This window comes from Anser cygnoides, chromosome 4, assembly GCF_040182565.1.
Source record: "Anser cygnoides isolate HZ-2024a breed goose chromosome 4, Taihu_goose_T2T_genome, whole genome shotgun sequence".
In the NCBI taxonomy this organism is placed as follows: Eukaryota; Metazoa; Chordata; class Aves; order Anseriformes; family Anatidae; genus Anser; species Anser cygnoides.
Window position 1 is genome coordinate 50,093 of NC_089876.1, and position 24,714 is coordinate 74,806.

Below are 24,714 nucleotides of genomic sequence, written 5' to 3' on the forward strand. Positions count from 1 at the left end.
CAGTTTGTTCCCTTAAAGCGCGGCTGTGCTTCAGAACGATGGCATTTCTTGAAATCTATAGGAAGCAGTCCGTGAAATATGATCTCGGAACCTCGCCTTTTAAGCATCAGAGGCAAACGTGCTATTTGTATATGCTCCTTAGAAGCTAAACTGTCAGTCTGCAATTGTTTTACCTTTACTGCGACTCAGGACTGCACTCGGAGCACTGACTCAATGCCGTGTGTGCTGTCTCCAGCTAGCTGTCAGGCACACACTGCTCCACGGAGAAGTCAAATTTCCTCTGAAATTGCTTACCCAAACCAGTATGAGACGCAATAGGAAACTAGGGAGGAAGCAACCTCTCCTCTGCACTCAGAGTCCGTCCTGCCGTCAGCTACAGCATGGGACAGAAACCGTATTATTCAGATGCGGAGGTATCAAAGATGATCCTCTGAAGTCGCATCGGAGAACTTGAGGCTGGGGGCTGGCAGGAAGAAAAGTAACTAACAAGACAAGCCATCCTAAGTCTGTAAAAAAAAAAAAACAGAAAAAAAGGAAAAAATAGAAAAAGGTCGGGGGGTGGGGGTGGGAAGCCAGTAAGAATCAGCCTGATAAAAGGTTTACAAATGAGATGAAGAAGAGGAGAAGGGGAGAGATTGTCTATGCAAGGCAAGAGACCCAGGAGGCAAAGGCTGAAGTCTAGGAAGGCAGACTAGAATGTGACGAGGAAACATACTGGCTTTCTATGAAGAACAGAGCTAGCAGCAAGGAAGTAATAATGGCAGACGAGGGAGACTAGTGCCTTTTCCTTTCACGTGAACATACTCCCTTCACTAGAGCATACTCCCCTTCAGTATGAAACGAGGACCAACGCTCACAAAATTCAGTTATAAAATAGGAAGCTGCCCTTTGGCAGCCTCTTTCTAAGTGCCCATACCCATCACTTGCTCCTCAAACACTTGCTCATATGTTAGAGAAATGCTCAATCCGTCTTGCTAAAAATACTAGCAGTGAGAGCCTAGACTCATCGCTCCACAAGTGAGTAAAAGCAATCATTCTGCCTCAGTGCAAACATGCAGTATCAGTATGGGACAGACCACTCACAGCCTAGAGCTTCTACTTTCTGTGCTTATTTTTTTTAGCATATATTCTTAACAGTTGCGATTTGTTATTAACAATCTATATTAAACATTTGATGTTTAATGGTAGCCTGCAACTCAGCTGCGTTCGGCATGGACAGGAAAGTGCTCATTGGTAGGAACCTCATAAATTGCAAGTTAAGCAGGGAACCTACGTTATAAGACACGTGCAGAAACCGCAGCACCTGAATGTAAGCTAACTCCTTCTCTACGCTGGGTATCAAAAACCAACCCTGCATAACTCTCGACATTGCAGAAGCAAGTCCCAAGAATGTGCCCGTAGAAAAAAAAAATTGGGATGGCAACAGAATTCATTTCAGAAGAGTCTTTTGAGGCAAGACTTCTTGCAGCCTTCCAGTAACTCACCAACAGAAATACGCTTTTGTTATCAAAGATCTCTCTGCATTACAGTTTGTGACGTGCCAGTTTCACACATTTTCTAACCCAAGACCAGCTTCTCAATGCACCACTCGAACACAAAAGAACGGATTTAGTCTATGCTGCCTGAACTGTACTTTCCTCGGTCAGAAGGTAATATGGTTCGTTCTGGAAAGCATCATTTTTAAGTAACAACCTTCCCCACAGGGGCCAAACATTACGTTAACCAGCCCAGGAGATACTCATGCTATTTCATACATGACGATAACAGGGCAGATACTTTCTATATTCAATTTCTAAAGCGAGCCTCCTTTGGCAAAAGAAAACGCTATTTATTTATTTATTTAGATTTTTATTTTTTTTTAAACAATGCCGTGGGTTGCTGTTTTCAAAGGCCTCTCTGTCTTCTCTGATGAAGACATCTCTCATGTAATTATGGAAGCTGCAGCTGTTTCCACTGACAAGCTCTCAAAGTCCTGGGCTCACTAACCTGTGACAGCCATAATATCCAATTGCAGGTGACAGAATATTCTAGTTCTGCTCATTTCCTTTGAGGCCCAGAAAAGCTCATGACAACAGGAGTACCATGAAAGGACCCATAATATTACCTTTATTTTCAGCTTCTTCTAAGTCCTTCTCGTTTGCCAAGAGAATTTCTTCTCTGTGATCAGGTAATAAGTCAGCAAGACGATAAATAATCTCCGCTCTCCGAAAGAGAAAAGCTTCTGAACTGCATCCTTATATGAAGTCCATGGTGTTTGACATCTGGCTCACTTCAGCTCATTTCTGCTGACACATCTTCTCACTGTCTTGACTCCCTGAATGCTTGGAGCCAGCTGATTTTTTCCAGGACCCATTTGTGTTATAAACCTGTATTTTAAGACTTGCCACGTGTTCCCAACCTTATAGAGTGAGCACATACTGTTCTCTCACCTGCTCAGGCTGCAGAGCTGCCAGGGTCCTGCCACCAGCTCGAGACCTTTCACCCTGCTGCTCTGCTGGAGGGCCTGCCAAAACAAACAAACAAACAAAACACAACCACAAGACATGCAGACAAAGGTTACAGCCCATGTGGGAGGAAAGGAACGCTAACCTTTCATCTTCCAACTCCTTACTCAAAGCAGGAAAACAGGTACGGTCCTAATAGACATATCAAAGAAATTCACTGTATGCCAGAACAGGAAAATCTGTATCAGATACCAAAATGCTGCCACGGTCCCCGAGCACAGCCCTTTTCAAGGCATCACGGAGATTCAGCAAGATCATCCAGGTCATAGGGGACAAACAAGCTTGTATCAAAGCTGAGCAAAAGAATAGAAGGACGGCTAAATCTCAGGGCGTAGGAGAAAACTGAAAACAGGGAGGCATCCTTTGAAAAAGTTTAGTTAGACAACTAACGAAAAGAGAAAAGATTGCAAAACAACACGGGAATGTACAAACAGCACTGGAAGCCAAAAGCGGCATGCGTAACAGCTTGCAGAATAGCTGCTCTCTCCACGCCTCTCCCTGTGCACACTGAAGGGTTCTTACAGAAGAAAGGTTTTCTTCGTGGCATGGATATCAAAGAACCTGTCTCAAACTGAAACGATACAGAACAAGTTTTGAAACAGAAGCAGAAGTAACAAGTCAAAAGGCTCACGCAGCATTTCACTAAGGAGTTCTCAAGTAGCTCACAGATAAGCTACATTTTCATTTTTAACTCTCTTGAAATTGTCTGTAGGACAGATGACTTGAAATGTGACTAATAGGCCCGGACTTCTATTTCAGAAGCGTCCTACAGAAATTGCCAGAGCAGGAATTCCCACGTTAAGGAAAATAACAGGAGTTAAGAAAAGAACTAGTGGACACTTGATTAAGAAGACTTAATTAAGGAGTGTTAAAACAGCTTTTTAAAGCGAGGTCATACTTTATAAAGTAGAGCGTATTTTCGTGTTCTTTGAAAAAGAGTGACACACGCGAGGAGATAAGAGTTCATTTTAAAAAGTTACCTGAGTATTTAAAGTGTGTTTTGGAAGACAGAAGACAAAAGAAAGAATGGGAGTAACCACGTTCCATGGTAGAGGAAGGGTCGCAGTAAGATTTCACCTTTACTTTTGCTGTTCACCATATTTGTAATTGTCTGAGACGTGGGGTTACAAGATGAAAAGCTTTATAGCTGATACAAATTTATTGCAGTAGGACAAAGTGAAAAGCGCTGATATCGCACTTTTTCCCAGAAAGGAACTTCTCGGAAAAGGAGCTAAGTTTCCTGGTGGACACCAACTTGAACACGAAACAGCAATGTGCCTTTGCTGCAAAAGCAGCTGAGGGTATCCTGGGTGGCATTAGGCAAAGTATTGCCAGCAGGTCAAGAAAGGCGATCCTCCCCCTCTGCTCAGGAACGGTGAGGCCGCACCTGGAGTGCTGGGCCTGGGCCTCCCAGTACAAGAGAGACCTGGACACACTGCAAAGAGTCCAACGGAGGGCCACGAGGATGGTAAGGGACTGAAGCACCTTTCCTATGAGGACAGGCTGGGAGAGCTGGGACCGTTCGGCCTGGAGAAGAGGAGGCTTGGAGGGGATCTCATCGATGTCTGTAAATACACGAAGGGAGGGTGGAAGGAAGACAAAGCCAGACTTTTCTAACTGGTACCCAAGGAACAAAAAAGGAGGCAACAGACACAGGCCGAAACATAGGATGTTCCCCTCCTGTGGTTTCCTGAACATCAGTAAATACTTTTTCGCTGTGAGGGTGACTGAGCACTAGCGTAGGCTGCCCAGGGAGGTCGTGGAGTCACAGTCTTTGTGAGGTTTCAAAACCTGTTTGGACGTGGTCCTGGAAAACCAGATCTGGGTGGCTCTGCTTGAGCAGGGGTGTTGGACTAGGTGACCTCTGGAGGTCCTTCCGACCTCAACCAGCCTGTGATTCCTTTGCAGCCACTATGCAACCAAATAGCAAGTACAATTCAAAGCAGATAAACGTGAAGAAATGCAGAGGCAAAAGGGGAAATCAGGCCTTGGTACTGCACATAATCCTATGAAAACATCACCTCAATGCTCATCAGCATCGAAGAGCAACTTACACGTTTAAGCTTTTGGAAAAGGCCTAGGAAAGGCAACAAGAAACATCACCAGTCTAATCAAAACTCAAAGTTAGCCTTGCTATCTCATAAACTGAGGGTTCATTTGCATCTTGGATGCTACACAGAATTTTATTTTTGCCTATCTTAAAAAGGTCACAGTAGAATAAAAACAGTTTCAGCCAAGAGAAACAGGGATCACCAAACTTTTGGAACAGTTTCTGTAGAAAAGGACTAAGAAAAAACCTTTTTCATGTGACAAAGAGACGATGAGGGAAAAGACGATGTCTCATATCATAGAAGTTGAACAGAGATCGATCACCCATGTTCTCTTTCCATACAGAAGGCGGGGGCATCAAAAGCTAGCAGGAAGCAAACTTCAACGCTCCTCCTGCCCACAAACACACACAAAATAAAGGAAGCAGTTCTCCACATAGTGCTAGCTCCAGAGTTTACGCACAATACCTAGTTAAGGCTCGTGACTGCTGTGACCCACGGGTGCTAAGTGTTTACATGGGTTCAAAGGATATGGCCGATTTTTACAAGAAACACATTAAGCGTTTTTATACTCAAAGGCATTGGCTTGTCTTAAAGTGCAAGTCACAAGTATCGCTCTATACTCGTTCCATTCTGCTAAGATCACTGATCTTTGGTCTGACTTTCTGCGGCCCTTGTTACATTGTCACAGCAACACAGAGGCAGGAAAACATTCCTACATACGGTAACAAAAGACCGAGTCATTAAAAGAACTTACGACAAAAACCCAAACTACACACTATCTTAGTTCAGCCGTACATTCTATATGCACGCTTTCACCCTGAAATCTTCAATAATAGATGATAACCTCTAAGACTAAAAGCAATACAAATTCTACCTAGTTCTTTGAATGCAAGTCTGATGCAGCAAGTCATCAGCTGGAAGGAACCCGAGCAGAGGATTCAAGATGTTCTATTCCAACATTAAAAATTACCTTTCAAAAGCCGTTTGTCAAGCAGAGCGTAGTTTCCCATTTGTTGAACAGGCAGGCCTAGCCAAATTTCGACCCTAAACTTCCAGGAAATCTCTACAGCTCCCAATGTACATGTTACTTCCGTACTCACCTGCAGGTTTTACCTCTGAAAAAAAAGTTCCAACTTTCTTCCCTTCCACAACATCTGTGATGACATGACCCGAGATCTTTGGGTGGGTTCCACTTGCAATCACTGCAGAGGTGCCTCCTTGGAGGGCCCGCAGAGCTGCTTTCACCTGCGATGAAGGATACAGCCAGTTCCCGAAAATGCACTTGTTATTTGAATCCCCATGCTCAACACGAATTCTTGCTCCACTTTGATCGCTTACGTTTCCCACCTGGGATTTGGTTCCAAATGTCACAGATTGTTGGTCTCCTGGGTAGGATATGTCAGTGAGCTTTGCATCATCGGATCCTGGAGGGCTGTCAAAGAGTCCTGAAATGAATACTAAAAAACTGTTAATGTTACATATCTTCTGTTCCAAAGCTCACCAGGGAAAAAGAACTAAAGCCTTTGAGGCTAAAAACCTGTATTCCACTCTACAGGATTCAAAACTTCCACTGAACCCTCCTTTTGTGGAACTGAAAGGATGAAACACTAACATGCAGGCTCAAGATGTGTAACTTCACCGGAATTGTAGCTAGTGTGAGGAAACAGAATATCCACATGCTGAATAGTATCACGTACGCTGGGAAGTACCCACACTTCAGTGAGGTTAGAGAGAAAACCGGAAAGAAGTTTCCAGCTTTTATACGGTTCAGAATCAGGGCTGACACACAAGAGTGCACAACTGAACAAAGGACAGTCCTCTTCACCTAAAATCTCAGATGATATTCCCGAATGCTGTGTTGTACACTGATAAACCGGGCAACTTAGAAATATGTATAAAGGCTAACTATTGAGTTCTGCAAAGAAAGGACACAAGACTATAGACACACTTATTCATTTTAAATAAATATTGTACTTTTATTTAACTATGTTCTGAGTTGAGCGATACTTCTGTTTACCTAACATGTAAACCCTAAACTCTACCGCCAAACTTCCCAGAAGTTCTATGCGAACAAACACGTCACAGATTAAAGCGCACAAGTGAAGAGTACCTGAACTCTTCCTTTACAGCTTGGGAAGGAAAGGACACTTCTTTCCATAAAGAAGATACCACAGCAAATGAATAAGCTGTGAGGAAATGGGAGCGGTGTTTTCGTTTGTTTTTTATTTTTATTTTTTTTTTTAAGTTGTTTGGACTATCATTTTTGTTATTTTTTTTTCCTGAGGCAGTCATTTCAACTAGAATCAACCATGAAATCCATCTGAAACAGCTGGAAGAAACTGTGGTTATGAAAAGCCAACCTCCTTCCTTCTCGGGGCCTACAATATGGACCAAAGTCCAGAAGCCACCGAAGGAAACACGTCTGGAGATGATAAAAAGAGTACGTGATTTTGTTGATGTCCTGGTGTGAAACTGTACCTACCACCTTCCTCTTTCTAGAAAAGTACCTTCAGCATCAACAGGTGACAGACTTCACGGCAGTACAGCTCACAAGACTAGACCGCTACCAGCCACACGTCTGGGAGACAGAAAAGCTAGCAAGCTCCAGGTATCTGGAAAGCAATATCCAGGACATGTAAAGTACCCATAAATCACTGAAAGACAGAATCCACTGCCGGAAGAAGCAAACGATTGTAGAATAGCGTTCGGCTTATATGCAGGGAAAGACTATGTATTTAGAATCAGGAGTGTTACTCGTGACTATATACAATTCCGAGGAGCTAGCAGAAGTACCGTAGCATCCACACAGGGTGTGCCTTCCAATCCTTTTACCGGCTTTGTTGCCCTCCTCTGTACGCTTTCAGGGATCTTAACGTTCTTTTTATATTGTAGAGCCCAGAATCGCACACAATATTGAAGGAGAGGCTTCGCCAACAGATTCACAGATTCACAGATTTTTCTAGGTTGGAAGAGACCTCAAGATCATCGAGTCCAACCTCCGACCTAACACTAAGTACTCCACTAAACCATATCCCCAAGCTCTACATCTAAACGTCTTTTAAAGACCTCCAGGGATGGTGACTCCACCACCTCCCTGGGCAGCCCGTTCCAATGCTTAATAACCCTTTCGGTAAAGAAGTACTTCCTAACATCCAACCTAAAACTCCCCTGTCGCAACTTTAGCCCATTCCCCCTCGTCCTGTCACCAGGCACGTGGGAGAATAGACCAACCCCCACCTCTCTACAGCCTCCTTTCAGGTAACTGTAGAGAGCGATGAGGTCGCCCCTGAGCCTCCTCTTCTCCAGGCTGAACAAGCCCAGCTCCCTCAGCCGCTCCTCGTAAGACTTGTTCTCCAGACCCCTCACCAGCTTGGTCGCCCTTCTCTGGACTCGCTCGAGCACGTCCATGTCCTTCCTGTAGCGAGGGGCCCAAAACTGAACACAGTACTCGAGGTGCGGCCTCACCAGAGCCGAGTACAGGGGCACAATCACTTCCCTCGACCTGCTGGCCACACTGCTTCTTATACAGGCCAGGATGCCGTTGGCCTTCTTGGCCACCTGGGCACACTGCTGGCTCATATTCAGCCGACTATCCACCAATACTCCCAGGTCCTTCTCGGCCAGGCAGCTTTCCAGCCACTCATCTCCCAGCCTGTAGCTCTGCTTGGGGTTGTTGCAGCCCAGGTGCAGGACCCGGCACTTGGCCTTGTTGAACTTCAACGCTAAATACAGTGGGAGAATCACCTCTTTTGACCAGCTGGCTACGCTGTGTTTAATATATCCCAAAATGCTAGACGATAACCTGTGCTTCTGAATCCTTTAGCTATCTTCCCAGGGCCCTGAAATTTATTTTGATTGAACACAGACTTCTTGCTGCAACTTTGTTGGTACCCACGTGAAAGAGCAGGAGTAGGGAATAATCTGAAGTTTGAACTAAGCTCATAAGCTCGCTAGCAATGTCCCTGATCCAAGCCGCAGGCTGGTAGAAAAGCTCTCGGTAAAGATGGTCTGGTCTGCAGATGGGAGCCTCTGTTCCCTTCAGAAGGCAGTCACCTGTGACTATAACCTGGCACTATTTCTTCACAACGCTGGCCTTGATCTCTCGATCACTCTGCAATTCCACGAAAGGAATTGCCTCCCAAGTCGTTCTTGACTGACCACAACTAGCGTTCCGGAAAGCCCTGCAAGCACTTGTTCATTATTTCTAGGATAATTCTTAAAGCTGAAGCGGGACAAAGTTTTGTCCACAAAGGCCTTCGGGGAGACTTCTGAAAGGAAAACCAGGCCAAACCAAAAAACTGGGAACAGCAAGCGGCGTGTACGTCAGTTTTGCTAACAGAGTAACACTAACGTACTAGAAATTTCCACGTTCTTTGCCCTCTACCTTGAAAGTGTCACCCAATTCTGTCAGTGTTCACCATCAGCTTCTTTTTTTTTTTTTTTTTTAAATTTTCGCATGGACATCTGAGAAAAACATTTCGAGTCCCCGTCATCGAGGGAGAAGAGGAGAGGAAAAAAAAGGAAAAAGAGAGGGGGGTGGGGAAGAAGCACAGCCATTCCTTTCCTCAGTAATGTGAGCAAAAAGCTCAGGCGCTCGGCAACAACAGAATCGTAGAATATCCTGAGTTGGAAGGGACCACCGAGGATCATCGTTAAGGATCACCGAGTCAAACAACGCGCTTTGAAAGACAAAACGCAGAACAACCTGCACGTTATTTAATCTCAGCGATGGAGTCACGTGTATTTGTACCCGCTCATTTCTTCACCTGCCAGTTTATTGTGCTACAGATGTTACAGAACACGCAAACTACAAGGTTACTACTACTTTTCGTAACCGATGCGATCTTTGGTAGGACTAGCTGTGTAAGAGAGCCACCAAAATCCCCTTCACGCCTGGATTTCACCCGGAGGTCGCTGCGACTTACCCGGACAGCTGGGACAGACGGGCTGCTCTTTCTCCTGGGAAACCTGCGACTGCAGCACGCCAGCTGCAGCTTTCCTCCCTTCAGCTGCCGCGCCACCTTCGCTCGGCGACAAACCCCGCGGGGGTCCCAGCGGCGGGGAGCTGCTTCTGCCCTGGTGAGCCGCAGGGAAAGGAGAGAGCCGGCCGTCAGCACGCGGGGGGAGGAAAACCTCCGAGGCGCAGCCCGACGATCGAGCGCAGCGAGGACCCGCGCCCGGCCGCCGCAGCCCCCACCCCTCCCGGCCCGACGCTCCGGGGAAGCGCCCCCGAAGGCTCTCGCTCGCCTCACCGCCGGCAGCCGCGCTCGCAGCCAGCGGCAACCTGCGCCTCCCGGCGCGCACGGCCCGGCCCCGGCCCCGGCCCCGGCCCCGGCTCGGGGAAAGACCGGCCGCGCACCACAGAACTACAGCTCCCAGCATGCCGCGGGACGGAGCAGTCCATCCGACACAGAGGGGAGTCGGCCAAGCGCACGCAACCGCCCCCCCCGCGCCGCTTCGCCCCCCTCCCCCCCAGCCCTCCGAAGCCCCGCGCAGTGCAGATCCCTCCGCACGCCCGGTCCGCTCCGCTCCGGCGCGGCGCCGCCCCCGCCCCGCACAAGGGCCGTTTCCGCAGAAGCCGCCGACCGCGTGGCGCCCCAACCGCCCGCCGCCTCGTCCCCTCCCGGCCCGGCCCGGGGCGGCACCGACCACCAACCTCGTTGCGGCACCGCGCCTCGGCGGCCCGGCCCGAGCTGAGCCCAGCGCGGCCCGGCCCGACAGCTTCCGCCCATAGTGCCGGCAAACCCTGCACGGCACCTCCGCCCTGGGTTCCTCCGAGCCAATCACGGAGCGCTTCCGCCCTGAGTTAAGGCTAGCCGTGACGCCACTTCCGCCCTCACGGTCCAGCCAATCACGGCGCCGCTTCCCTGTGGGAAGGCGACCCTGAGGCTGCCCCTGTGATGCCTTTTTTTATTTTTTTATTTTATTTTTTTTTTTAAAGAAGGGCGGGGTGTTCTTGGTCCTCCCTCGTCAAGTATATCTGCGAGAAACGTCTCAAATAATTTTCTTGACACACGATCTTCTCTGAGGCTATTTTATTCGCGGTTGCAGTGGCGGGCGTCCTGCCGATCAGGAGCGCATTGCAGTAAGCACAGCATCAACTTTTATTCCCTATTCCCCGACGCCTGATCCCCTCCCCTGTGTCCTCATTGGCCGAGTACTGCAGGTTCACAAGCTGCTCGACGCTCCTCTATACCATGTATGTACAATTTTACTTCTTTTTCAACCCTTTAATTGCTCCCTTCTTATTTCCTTTTTTTTTTTTTTCCCTTTCTTCTGTTTCAGGAACCTGTGATCTTTGTTTTACCGTTCCCAGCCTGCTCAACCTGTTTTTCCTCAAGCTTCTGCCTTATTTCGGAACAGTGAGGCCACCTACTGTCCGCTTACCCACGTAGCGTTTCTCCTCATTATGACTGCACAACTACCTCGGAACACAGAAAATTAGTTCTCTACTGCAAAAACACAACTTAGTTTCTCACAGTTCCCTCCTCTCCTTTCCTTACTCCTACTGTTGTTTTTGCACCTCTTCACGTACCGCGCTCTTGAGTTTCTCCAACGTTAAGGCGCAATAGTCTTCTTCGGATGTCACGGGGGATGGTAGGCGTACAAAGCCATTATTTTTACAATACCAACAAATAGTTGTTTGAGCCAATTCTGTTCAGGTAACCACGAAGTTAGTTTCTCCCAAATGTTTCTAAATGCCCAGGAACTGTCATCTTGAGCTACTCTATGTAGGATCTTTCCCCCCCACACCCCCCCAGTATACTTTTTTTTCCCCCCAAATATCAGTCAAATTCGTCCCATTTGATCTACGTATATACAGCAACTAGCATTAATTACAGTGCACGCTCCTCCTTATGAGGTTATTAATGAATCTAATACTATTTGATTCTACAGTCCTATTTTTGCAAACTTATCAAACTTATTTTCTAGTTCTTCAGTTATAGCGGAGATATTTACAATAGCTTTTTCTAATTCACCCACCCCTAACCAAGGTAAAAACCACCTTGCAAAGCTGTGAAATACTAGAGAATTTTACTAGAGAATTGTCTGGAGTCCGCTTAATCCTGCGTGTGGTCTCAAGGGGCCTTTGGCTTTGTGGGTCTTCAATAATAGTTACGTTTGGAATTATTGCCTCCAGGGCAAGCTCCCTTCCATCCCAGGGGCAACACCTTCCTGGCTTTATTGCCACGTAGCCAGTACCACCTTTCGCCATTTGCGACAGGCCATCCAGTTGCAGGATTCTCACGTTGCATCTGGCGTGCGCTATGTATATTGGCGTTCCTGTGGCTACCATATTTGGTGCAGTGTGGATTATTCCCTGCGTGGATAGTTCCACACCCAGGGTCAGTACTATCGCCCCCTGAGTTTCTATCAATGTTGTTTAAAAGGCACCTTCGATAACGCGGTATATTGTAGCCAGGATTACGCGCAGGGAGTGTGAGAAGCACTCCGTAGCCAGTAGCTTAGGCTCAGGCGGGGATCTCAGTGAAGTAGTAATTTATTTGCGATCGCAATGGCACGCGTCCCACAAGCAGGAGCACGCCTACTAGTCACACAGTACGGTTTATGTACTTTCTTTCTCGACGACCGGGACCCTCCCCTGTTTCCCCATTGACTGGGTATTCCGGGTTCACAACCTATCCGACGCTTCACAGACACTACGTGGCCTTCAGTTGCCGGCCTGTTCAATTTCAAATTTCTTTTGACTTTTTTACTGTTTGAAGTGGTAATGTTTCTTCACTGATCTGACTTGACACCGTGATTTTCACCTAGCTGCTCTGAGGAGTCCGGTTGTCTGCATTTTACAAGGTTGTCCATTAAGCTTTCTTATCGCTGCGAGCCTAACTCAACACCGCATTCCTTCCCTCTAAACAACGTAACTCTGCAAAAACAACATTTTTATTCCCACAATTCCCCCCTTTTCTTCTTTATAAATTGTTGATTTTTGCAAAACTTTTCTCTGCGGTGTAATTTGGTAGATCTCTTCCTCTTCTTCACCTTCTTTGCTTTCCATCCCCTCTAATATCATCACCTTACGTGAGTAAGGTGGTGGCTCCACGGTCATTTCTTTCGATAGTGCAGTTTCAGTGAACCGCTGTACTAGTCCTTTTACACAGGGGATAATGCAAAAACCAAGGGTTGTCAAAACTCCTGCTACTACGATCAAGGATGCAGATACGGACGCTAGGACCCCTTTCCATTTACCAAACCAAGATTCCGAACATCCTGTGATGGAAGTGCCTGTTCCTAATCATTCTGCCAATTCACTGGCAAGGGTGGTAAGCCCTTGCAACGCTCTAGTTACTGTGCCATCTGGGGCAGTATTATTGGGTATAAAAGTGCAACAATGGTTGCTCAGTATCACACACACACACACACACACACACCTCCTTTCTCCGCGATCAACATATCTAATCTATTTTGTTTTCCCAAGCCATTTTGCTGGTGGCATCTAGTTGTTCAGCGATTTCTCTTATCGCATCCCTTGTATGATTTATGAATATCTGCTGACTATAATAAATACTCTTATTGATTGTTACCCACCAGAACAGCGACTCAAACCCTGCAGCAATTTGATTCCTGGCTTTCTGTTCATCGGGAACTCCTCTAGGCACCCCAAGAGAATCTATGTACCCTCTATCATCAAATGATATTCCTAAGCCTCTTTTACTTCTTCTGGGTATTTGTGATGTTTCTCTTTCAAATGCCAGGGTGAAGGGTATAGCTAATTGAACAAGTGCAAAAATGCCTCCCGAATTAGATGGTAGGGTGGACCGTAAGATCTTCCCTCCGCAGTACCACCACAGATCTGCCCTGGGGATCTCAAGTCTTGAGCAGTTTCCCATCAGGTCCTTGGTAGCATTCAAGGTCCTCGTGCACAAGGCAAATTCTCCCAGATGCCGGGTAGCGCTCACACCCTGCCCTGAGAGGCAAGCTGCATGGTCACCTTTAGCTGTAGAGAATGCAGGGGGAACCCTGATATTGCTATCACGCAAGGAAGGGAACAGCAAAGAGAGAGACTTACAGGCCTCATTTCCCCAGGCAGTCTTTTCTTGATACAATGCAATCATACATCGCATCCCCTGGGAATCCCTGGTCCACCCCAATGGGAAGGGCACTATCCGGGCAGTCGGTCGTCCCGAGGCACAAGCATAGCAAGTGCTACGGTTGAGACTCTGGACAGCATATTTGACCCATTCTATCCAGGCATTCACATCCCCATACCCTGTTTCAATCTCAAATGTTTGAACTGCCACATTTCAAAGAGAGCCTCCTGTTTTCTCTCCTGTTTTCTCCTTGAGTTTCTCCCTTTCTCTGATGGCAATAGAGGATCGTTTCCATACAGCTGTTCTCAATCTGGCTGTTGGGTCTCTCCCAGTTACTTGTTCTCTCTGCTCAGTTGTCATTGGGCATTTAAATCTCCACAAGCTAACACCTCACAAGCATCAAACATGACAGATTGTGGTACATAACCCTCTGTCACATTCACCCCTATTTTGACGGGGTATCCCATCTTACTATTATCTGGTCATGCCTTTTCCAAGTTGCCAATTGACCAAGCCCTTCTCTGAGGCCTACAGTCACTAGAAACAAAATTAATAGTTGATTTTTCCCGGTCATTATTTTTAACCCTTAGGTTTCCAAATAATTACCAATACAAAGAGTAAGATATATGTACCCTACTACTAGAACAAAAACCCCTTGGGAGCACTTTGATTTGCTATAGGCCAGTCCTTTCTCATATAATTTCTGTGTTGTGCATTATTATTATTCCAGCCAGGATCAGCAAGGATCCTACTAGTTGTTACCTCACAAAGAAGGATGTACCTATCTCTACTTGGAAACGCATCAGTCCGTAGACTCTGACCCACCTAAAGACCCCTGCAACTGACTGAAGCAAAAACAAAGCACTTACCCCAAACTGCAGCCCAGGCAGAATGAGCTCTCTGATGGGATGCCTGTGACTCAGTTACCATTAGGCCCTGCCTGGAACCCAAAGCCAATCACCTGGGAAAGGGGAGGGGCAAAGCACAAGAAAGTAGAAAGCAGAAAGAGAGCAGGAGAAGCAGCAGCTGTTTTTCTTTTACTTTATTTTTTTCTAGCTTATCTGAACAGCATGCAGAGTACAGACCGGAGAACTGGCGTCTCTCTAGAAGCAACAATACCAATGCTTTTGCTTCAGCTTTGAATATTGAAATGACAATATGAGAAAGAAAGTTACTGAAGCTAACTGGAATTAGCTCAACTTTTCTTCTGCACAGGAAGAAAAATTTAACAGCATAACATATTACACCCCAAAACCAAAATCAATGTAGTAACATCACTCGCAGGAAAAAATGTAGTAAATGATGTAGTAACATCACTGGCGGCCCCGCGGCGCATGCAGTACCCACTTTTGGCCACCAGGCGGCGGCAGAGGGCGCCGGGGGGCGCCACCGCGCATGCGCGGCCCCCCGGCGCCTGCAGTACCCACTTTTGGCCACCAGGCGGCGGCAGAGGGCGCCGGGGGGCGCCACCGCGCATGCGCGGCCCCCCGGCGCCTGCAGTACCCACGTTTGGCCACCAGGCGGCGGCAGAGGGCGCCGGGGGGCGCCACCGCGCATGCGCAGCCCCAGGGCGCCTGCAGTACCCACGTTTGGCCACCAGGCGGCGGCAGAGGGCGCCGGGGGCGCCACCGCGCATGCGCGCCCCCCGGCGCCTGCAGTACCCACTTTTGGCCACCAGGCGGCGGCAGAGGGCGCCGGGGGCGCCACCGCGCATGCGCGGCCCCGGGGCGCCTGCAGTACCCACCTTTGGCCACCAGGCGGCGGCAGAGGGCGCCGGGGGGCGCCACCGCGCATGCGCGGCCCCGGGGCGCCTGCAGTACCCACCTCTGGCCACCAGGCGGCGGCAGAGGGCGCCGGGGGGCGCCACCGCGCATGCGCGGCCCCGCGGCGCCTGCAGTACCCACGTTTGGCCACCAGGCGGCGGCAGAGGGCGCCGGGGGCGCCACCGCGCATGCGCGCCCCCCGGCGCCTGCAGTACCCACTTTTGGCCACCAGGCGGCGGCAGAGGGCGCCGGGGGGCGCCACCGCGCATGCGCGGCCCCGGGGCTCCTGCAGTACCCACTTTTGGCCACCAGGCGGCGGCAGAGGGCGCCGGGGGGCGCCACCGCGCATGCGCGGACCCCGGCGCCTGCAGTACCCACTTTTGGCCACCAGGCGGCGGCAGAGGGCGCCGGGGGGCGCCACCGCGCATGCGCGGCCCCCCGGCGCCTGCAGTACCCACTTTTGGCCACCAGGCGGCGGCAGAGGGCGCCGGGGGGCGCCACCGCGCATGCGCGGCCCCGGGGCGCCTGCAGTACCCACCTTCGGCCACCAGGCGGCGGCAGAGGGCGCCGGGGGGCGCCACCGCGCATGCGCGGCCCCCCGACGCCTGCAGTACCCACTTTTGGCCACCAGGCGGCGGCAAAGGGCGCCGGGGGGCGCCACCGCGCATGCGCGGCCCCGGGGCTCCTGCAGTACCCACTTTTGGCCACCAGGCGGCGGCAGAGGGCGCCGGGGGGCGCCACCGCGCATGCGCGGCCCCGGGGCCCCTGCAGTACCCACTTTTGGCCACCAGGCGGCGGCAGAGGGCGCCGGGGGGCGCCACCGCGCATGCGCGGCCCCGGGGAGCCTGCAGTACCCACTTTTGGCCACCAGGCGGCGGCAGAGGGCGCCGGGGGGCGCCACCGCGCATGCGCGGCCCCCCGGCGCCTGCAGTACCCACGTTTGGCCACCAGGCGGCGGCAGAGGGCGCCGGGGGGCGCCACCGCGCATGCGCGGCCCCAGGGCGCCTGCAGTACCCACGTTTGGCCACCAGGCGGCGGCAGAGGGCGCCGGGGGGCGCCACCGCGCATGCGCGGCCCCCCGGCGCCTGCAGTACCCACTTTTGGCCACCAGGCGGCGGCAGAGGGCGCCGGGGGGCGCCACCGCGCATGCGCGGCCCCGGGGCGCCTGCAGTACCCACCTTCGGCCACCAGGCGGCGGCAGAGGGCGCCGGGGGGCGCCACCGCGCATGCGCGGCCCCGCGGCGCCTGCAGTACCCACTTTTGGCCACCAGGCGGCGGCAGAGGGCGCCGGGGGGCGCCACCGCGCATGCGCGGCCCCCCGACGCCTGCAGTACCCACTTTTGGCCACCAGGCGGCGGCAAAGGGCGCCGGGGGGCGCCACCGCGCATGCGCGGCCCCGGGGCTCCTGCAGTACCCACTTTTGGCCACCAGGCGGCGGCAGAGGGCGCCGGGGGGCGCCACCGCGCATGCGCGGCCCCGCGGCGCCTGCATAACCCACTTTTGGCCACCAGGCGGCGGCAGAGGGCGCCGGGGGGCGCCACCGCGCATGCGCGGCCCCGGGGCGCCTGCAGTACCCACTTTTGGCCACCAGGCGGCGGCAGAGGGCGCCGGGGGGCGCCACCGCGCATGCGCGGCCCCGGGGCGCCTGCAGTACCCACCTTTGGCCACCAGGCGGCGGCAGAGGGCGCCGGGGGGCGCCACCGCGCATGCGCGCCCCCCGGCGCCTGCAGTACCCACTTTTGGCCACCAGGCGGCGGCAGAGGGCGCCGGGGGGCGCCACCGCGCATGCGCGGCCCCGGGGCGCCTGCAGTACCCACCTTTGGCCACCAGGCGGCGGCAGAGGGCGCCGGGGGGCGCCACCGCGCATGCGCGGACCCCGGCGCCTGCAGTACCCACTTTTGGCCACCAGGCGGCGGCAGAGGGCGCCGGGGGGCGCCACCGCGCATGCGCGGCCCCGGGGCGCCTGCAGTACCCACTTTTGGCCACCAGGCGGCGGCAGAGGGCGCCGGGGGGCGCCACCGCGCATGCGCGGCCCCGGGGCGCCTGCAGTACCCACGTTTGGCCACCAGGCGGCGGCAGAGGGCGCCGGGGGGCGGCACCGCGCATGCGTGGCCCCCGGCGCCTGCAGTACCCACTTTTGGCCACCAGGCGGCGGCAGAGGGCGCCGGGGGCTCCACCGCGCATGCGCGGCCCCCCGGCGCCTGCAGTACCCACGTTTGGCCACCAGGCGGCGGCAGAGGGCGCCGGGGGGCGCCACCGCGCATGCGCGGCCCCGCGGCGCCTGCAGTACCCACGTTTGGCCACCAGGCGGCGGCAGAGGGCGCCGGGGGGCGCCACCGCGCATGCGCGGCCCCCCGGCGCCTGCAGTACCCACTTTTGGCCACCAGGCGGCGGCAGAGGGCGCCGGGGGGCGCCACCGCGCATGCGCGGCCCCGGGGCGCCTGCAGTACCCACTTTTGGCCACCAGGCGGCGGCAGAGGGCGCCGGGGGGCGCCACCGCGCATGCGCGGCCCCGGGGCGCCTGCAGTACCCACGTTTGGCCACCAGGCGGCGGCAGAGGGCGCCGGGGGGCGGCACCGCGCATGCGCGGCCCCCGGCGCCTGCAGTACCCACTTTTGGCCACCAGGCGGCGGCAGAGGGCGCCGGGGGCTCCACCGCGCATGCGCGGCCCCCCGGCGCCTGCAGTACCCACGTTTGGCCACCAGGCGGCGGCAGAGGGCGCCGGGGGGCGCCACCGCGCATGCGCGGCCCCGCGGCGCCTGCAGTACCCACTTTTGGCCACCAGGCGGCGGCAGAGGGCGCCGGGGGCGCCACCGCGCATGCGCGGACCCCGGCGCCTGCAGTACCCACTTTTGGCCACCAGGCGGCGGCAGAGGGCGCCGGGGGGCGCCACCGCGCATGCGCGGCCCCGGGGCCCCTGCAGTACCCACCTTTGGCCACCAGGCGGCGGCAGAGGGCGCCGGGGGCTCCACCGCGCATGCGCGGCCCCGCGGCGCCTGCAGTACCCACCTTTGGCCACCAGGCGGCGGCAGAGGGCGCCGGGGGGCGGCACCGCGCATGCGCGGCCCCCCGGCGCCTGCAGTACCCACTTTTGGCCACCAGGCGGCGGCAGAGGGCGCCGGGGGGCGCCACCGCGCATGCGTGGCCCCGGGGGGCCTGCAGTACCCACGTTTGGCCACCAGGCGGCGGCAGAGGGCGCCGGGGGGCGCCACGGCGCATGCGCGGCCCCGGGGCGCCTGCAGTACCCACCTTCGGCCACCAGGCGGCGGCAGAGGGCGCCGGGGGGCGCCACCGCGCATGCGCGGCCCCGGGGCGCCTGCAGTACCCACCTTTGGCCACCAGGCGGCGGCAGAGGGCGCCGGGGGGCGCCACCGCGCATGCGCGGCCCCGGGGCGCCTGCAGTACCCACCTTTGGCCACCAGGCGGCGGCAGAGGGCGCCGGGGGGCGCCACCGCGCATGCGCGGACCCCGGCGCCTGCAGTACCCACTTTTGGCCACCAGGCGGCGGCAGAGGGCGCCGGGGGCTCCACCGCGCATGCGCGGCCCCCCGGCGCCTGCAGTACCCACGTTTGGCCACCAGGCGGCGGCAGAGGGCGCCGGGGGGCGCCACCGCGCATGCGCGGCCCCGCGGCGCCTGCAGTACCCACTTTTGGCCACCAGGCGGCGGCAGAGGGCGCCGGGGGGCGCCACCGCGCATGCGCGGACCCCGGCGCCTGCAGTACCCACTTTTGGCCACCAGGCGGCGGCAGAGGGCGCCGGGGGGCGCCACCGCGCATGCGCGGCCCCCCGGCGCCTGCAGTACCCACTTTTGGCCACCAGGCGGCGGCAGAGGGCGCCGGGGGGCGCCACCGCGCATGCGCGGCCCCGGGGCGCCTGCAGTACCCACCTTCGGCCACCAGGCGGCGGCAGAGGGCGCCGGGGGGCGCCACCGCGCATGCGCGGCCCCGCGGCGCCTGCAGTACCCACTTTTGGCCACCAGGCGGCGGCAGAGGGCGCCGGGGGGCGCCACCGCGCATGCGCGGCCCCCCGACGCCTGCAGTACCCACTTTTGGCCACCAGGCGGCGGCAAAGGGCGCCGGGGGGCGCCACCGCGCATGCGCGGCCCCGGGGCTCCTGCAGTACCCACTTTTGGCCACCAGGCGGCGGCAGAGGGCGCCGGGGGGCGCCACCGCGCATGCGCGGCCCCGCGGCGCCTGCATAACCCACTTTTGGCCACCAGGCGGCGGCAGAGGGCGCCGGGGGGCGCCACCGCGCATGCGCGGCCCCGGGGCGCCTGCAGTACCCACTTTTGGCCACCAGGCGGCGGCAGAGGGCGCCGGGGGGCGCCACCGCGCATGCGCGGCCCCGGGGCGCCTGCAGTACCCACCTTTGGCCACCAGGCGGCGGCAGAGGGCGCCGGGGGGCGCCACCGCGCATGCGCGCCCCCCGGCGCCTGCAGTACCCACTTTTGGCCACCAGGCGGCGGCAGAGGGCGCCGGGGGGCGCCACCGCGCATGCGCGGCCCCGGGGCGCCTGCAGTACCCACCTTTGGCCACCAGGCGGCGGCAGAGGGCGCCGGGGGGCGCCACCGCGCATGCGCGGACCCCGGCGCCTGCAGTACCCACTTTTGGCCACCAGGCGGCGGCAGAGGGCGCCGGGGGGCGCCACCGCGCATGCGCGGCCCCCCGGCGCCTGCAGTACCCACTTTTGGCCACCAGGCGGCGGCAGAGGGCGCCGGGGGGCGCCACCGCGCATGCGCGGCCCCGGGGCGCCTGCAGTACCCACCTTCGGCCACCAGGCGGCGGCAGAGGGCGCCGGGGGGCGCCACCGCGCATGCGCGGCCCCCCGACGCCTGCAGTACCCACTTTTGGCCACCAGGCGGCGGCAAAGGGCGCCGGGGGGCGCCACCGCGCATGCGCGGCCCCGGGGCTCCTGCAGTACCCACTTTTGGCCACCAGGCGGCGGCAGAGGGCGCCGGGGGGCGCCACCGCGCATGCGCGGACCCCGGCGCCTGCAGTACCCACTTTTGGCCACCAGGCGGCGGCAGAGGGCGCCGGGGGGCGCCACCGCGCATGCGCGGCCGCGGGGCGCCTGCAGTACCCACCTTCGGCCACCAGGCGGCGGCAGAGGGCGCCGGGGGGCGCCACCGCGCATGCGCGGCCCCGGGGCGCCTGCAGTACCCACGTTTGGCCACCAGGCGGCGGAAGAGGGCGCCGGGGGGCGCCACCGCGCATGCGCGGCCCCCCGGCGCCTGCAGTACCCACTTTTGGCCACCAGGCGGCGGCAGAGGGCGCCGGGGGGCGCCACCGCGCATGCGCGGCCCCGGGGCGCCTGCAGTACCCACTTTTGGCCACCAGGCGGCGGCAGAGGGCGCCGGGGGGCGCCACCGCGCATGCGCGGCCCCGGGGCGCCTGCAGTACCCACGTTTGGCCACCAGGCGGCGGCAGAGGGCGCCGGGGGGCGGCACCGCGCATGCGCGGCCCCCGGCGCCTGCAGTACCCACTTTTGGCCACCAGGCGGCGGCAGAGGGCGCCGGGGGCTCCACCGCGCATGCGCGGCCCCCCGGCGCCTGCAGTACCCACGTTTGGCCACCAGGCGGCGGCAGAGGGCGCCGGGGGGCGCCACCGCGCATGCGCGGCCCCGGGGCGCCTGCAGTACCCACGTTTGGCCACCAGGCGGCGGAAGAGGGCGCCGGGGGGCGCCACCGCGCATGCGCGGCCCCCCGGCGCCTGCAGTACCCACTTTTGGCCACCAGGCGGCGGCAGAGGGCGCCGGGGGGCGCCACCGCGCATGCGCGGCCCCGGGGCGCCTGCAGTACCCACTTTTGGCCACCAGGCGGCGGCAGAGGGCGCCGGGGGGCGCCACCGCGCATGCGCGGCCCCGGGGCGCCTGCAGTACCCACGTTTGGCCACCAGGCGGCGGCAGAGGGCGCCGGGGGGCGGCACCGCGCATGCGCGGCCCCCGGCGCCTGCAGTACCCACTTTTGGCCACCAGGCGGCGGCAGAGGGCGCCGGGGGCTCCACCGCGCATGCGCGGCCCCCCGGCGCCTGCAGTACCCACGTTTGGCCACCAGGCGGCGGCAGAGGGCGCCGGGGGGCGCCACCGCGCATGCGCGGCCCCGCGGCGCCTGCAGTACCCACGTTTGGCCACCAGGCGGCGGCAGAGGGCGCCGGGGGGCGCCACCGCGCATGCGCGGCCCCCCGGCGCCTGCAGTACCCACTTTTGGCCACCAGGCGGCGGCAGAGGGCGCCGGGGGGCGCCACCGCGCATGCGCGGCCCCGGGGCGCCTGCAGTACCCACGTTTGGCCACCAGGCGGCGGCAGAGGGCGCCGGGGGGCGGCACCGCGCATGCGCGGCCCCCGGCGCCTGCAGTACCCACTTTTGGCCACCAGGCGGCGGCAGAGGGCGCCGGGGGCTCCACCGCGCATGCGCGGCCCCCCGGCGCCTGCAGTACCCACGTTTGGCCACCAGGCGGCGGCAGAGGGCGCCGGGGGGCGCCACCGCGCATGCGCGGCCCCGCGGCGCCTGCAGTACCCACTTTTGGCCACCAGGCGGCGGCAGAGGGCGCCGGGGGGCGCCACCGCGCATGCGCGGCCCCGGGGCCCCTGCAGTACCCACCTTTGGCCACCAGGCGGCGGCAGAGGGCGCCGGGGGCTCCACCGCGCATGCGCGGCCCCGCGGCGCCTGCAGTACCCACCTTTGGCCACCAGGCGGCGGCAGAGGGCGCCGGGGGGCGGCACCGCGCATGCGCGGCCCCCCGGCGCCTGCAGTACCCACTTTTGGCCACCAGGCGGCGGCAGAGGGCGCCGGGGGGCGCCACCGCGCATGCGTGGCCCCGGGGGGCCTGCAGTACCCACGTTTGGCCACCAGGCGGCGGCAGAGGGCGCCGGGGGGCGCCACGGCGCATGCGCGGCCCCGGGGCGCCTGCAGTACCCACCTTCGGCCACCAGGCGGCGGCAGAGGGCGCCGGGGGGCGCCACCGCGCATGCGCGGCCCCGGGGCGCCTGCAGTACCCACCTTTGGCCACCAGGCGGCGGCAGAGGGCGCCGGGGGGCGCCACCGCGCATGCGCGGCCCCGGGGCGCCTGCAGTACCCACCTTTGGCCACCAGGCGGCGGCAGAGGGCGCCGGGGGGCGCCACCGCGCATGCGCGGACCCCGGCGCCTGCAGTACCCACTTTTGGCCACCAGGCGGCGGCAGAGGGCGCCGGGGGCTCCACCGCGCATGCGCGGCCCCCCGGCGCCTGCAGTACCCACGTTTGGCCACCAGGCGGCGGCAGAGGGCGCCGGGGGGCGCCACCGCGCATGCGCGGCCCCGCGGCGCCTGCAGTACCCACTTTTGGCCACCAGGCGGCGGCAGAGGGCGCCGGGGGGCGCCACCGCGCATGCGCGGACCCCGGCGCCTGCAGTACCCACTTTTGGCCACCAGGCGGCGGCAGAGGGCGCCGGGGGGCGCCACCGCGCATGCGCGGCCCCGGGCCGCCTGCAGTACCCACCTTCGGCCACCAGGCGGCGGCAGAGGGCGCCAGGGGGCGCCACCGCGCATGCGCGGCCCCGCGGCGCCTGCAGTACCCACTTTTGGCCACCAGGCGGCGGCAGAGGGCGCCGGGGGGCGCCACCGCGCATGCGCGGCCCCCCGACGCCTGCAGTACCCACTTTTGGCCACCAGGCGGCGGCAAAGGGCGCCGGGGGGCCCCACCGCGCATGCGCGGCCCCGGGGCGCCTGCAGTACCCACGTTTGGCCACCAGGCGGCGGCAGAGGGCGCCGGGGGGCGCCACCGCGCATGCGCGGCCCCGCGGCGCCTGCAGTACCCACGTTTGGCCACCAGGCGGTGGCAGAGGGCGCCGGGGGGCGGCACCGCGCATGCGCGGCCCCCGGCGCCTGCAGTACCCACTTTTGGCCACCAGGCGGCGGCAGAGGGCGCCGGGGGGCGCCACCGCGCATGCGCGGCCCCGGGGCTCCTGCAGTACCCACTTTTGGCCACCAGGCGGCGGCAGAGGGCGCCGGGGGGCGGCACCGCGCATGCGCGGCCCCGGGGCTCCTGCAGTACCCACTTTTGGCCACCAGGCGGCGGCAGAGGGCGCCGGGGCGCCACCGCGCATGCGCGCCCCCCGGCGCCTGCAGTACCCACTTTTGGCCACCAGGCGGCGGCAGAGGGCGCCGGGGGGCGCCACCGCGCATGCGCGGCCCCTGGGCGCCTGCAGTACCCACCTTTGGCCACCAGGCGGCGGCAGAGGGCGCCGGGGGGGCGCCACCGCGCATGCGCGGCCCCGGGGCGCCTGCAGTACCCACGTTTGGCCACCAGGCGGCGGCAGAGGGCGCCACAGCATATGCGCGGCCCCGAGGCGCCTGCAGTACCCACTTTTTGCCACCAGGCGGCGGCAGAGGGCGCCGGGGGGCGCCACCGCGCATGCGCGGCCCCGCGGCGCCTGCAGTACCCACTTTTGGCCACCAGGCGGCGGCAGAGGGCGCCGGGGGGCGCCACCGCGCATGCGCGGCCCCGCGGCGCCTGCAGTACCCACTTTTGGCCACCAGGTGGCGGCAGAGGGCGCCACAGCATATGCGCGGCCCCGAGGCGCCCGCAGTACCCACTTTTTGCCACCTGGTGGCGCAGAGGGCGCCACAGCATATGCGCGGCCCCGAGGCGCCTGCAGTACCCACTTTTCGCCACCAGGCGGCGGCAGAGGGCGACACAGCGTATGAGCAGCCCCGAGGCGCCTGAAGTACCCACTTTTCGCCACCTGGTGGCGCAGAGGGCGCCACAGCGTATGAGCAGCCCCGAGGCGCCTGAAGTACCCACTTTTCGCCACCAGGCGGCGCAGAAGGCCCCAGGGGGCACCACAGCGTATGCGCTGACCCAAGGCGCCTGCAGTACCGGATTTTCACCAGCAGGTGGCGGAAGGGGGCATTCAAAGGCGCCACCGCGCATGCGTGGCCCCGCCGCCTGCAGTACCCGCTTCTCTCCAGCAGGATGCGTCCTGAGGTCAGCAGGGACATCTTCCCAGACCATTTTCCCAGAGAAAGCACAAACGAAAACAGCAGAAATTTGCACCCCGCGCCGCCTCAGGGAGGAAGGGTCTGCCTTGAGCAATGTGCCGCTCACGGCTGGGAAGCTGAGCGGCGGCAAGCTGAAACAGTACATTTTTTATCGGGACAAAAAAGGCAGGGAGATAATAACAACGAACCCAACATGGGCAACGGGATGCTCAGAGCCCAATGACCACAACTCCCGGCTTGCTTGGGGAATGGTGCTCCTGGCGGCTTGACACTGCAGACACCATGGAGCCAGCCCCAGGCTTCCCCACCTGCAGCCCAGCACCCGCGGACCTGTGCCTGCCACCCCATGCCACCCCCTCCTGGGCTTTGCT

General features: G+C 59.3%; 1 protein-coding gene across 1 annotated transcript; it reads right to left on the reverse strand.

Annotated features, from left to right (window-relative positions):
• Positions 1–2,078: 2,078 nt before the first annotated feature.
• Positions 2,079–24,343, reverse strand: LOC136790658 (uncharacterized). Its single transcript, XM_066995747.1, has 8 exons — positions 24,222–24,343; positions 23,869–24,087; positions 10,212–10,356; positions 9,481–9,631; positions 5,894–6,000; positions 5,656–5,800; positions 2,430–2,503; positions 2,079–2,332 (listed from the first exon to the last, which is right to left on the reverse strand). The coding sequence occupies exons 1-8, from the start codon at positions 24,341–24,343 to the stop codon at positions 2,267–2,269; spliced, it is 1,029 nt and encodes a 342-aa protein (XP_066851848.1). The 3' UTR covers positions 2,079–2,266.
• Between the last annotated feature and the right edge of the window lie 371 nt (positions 24,344–24,714).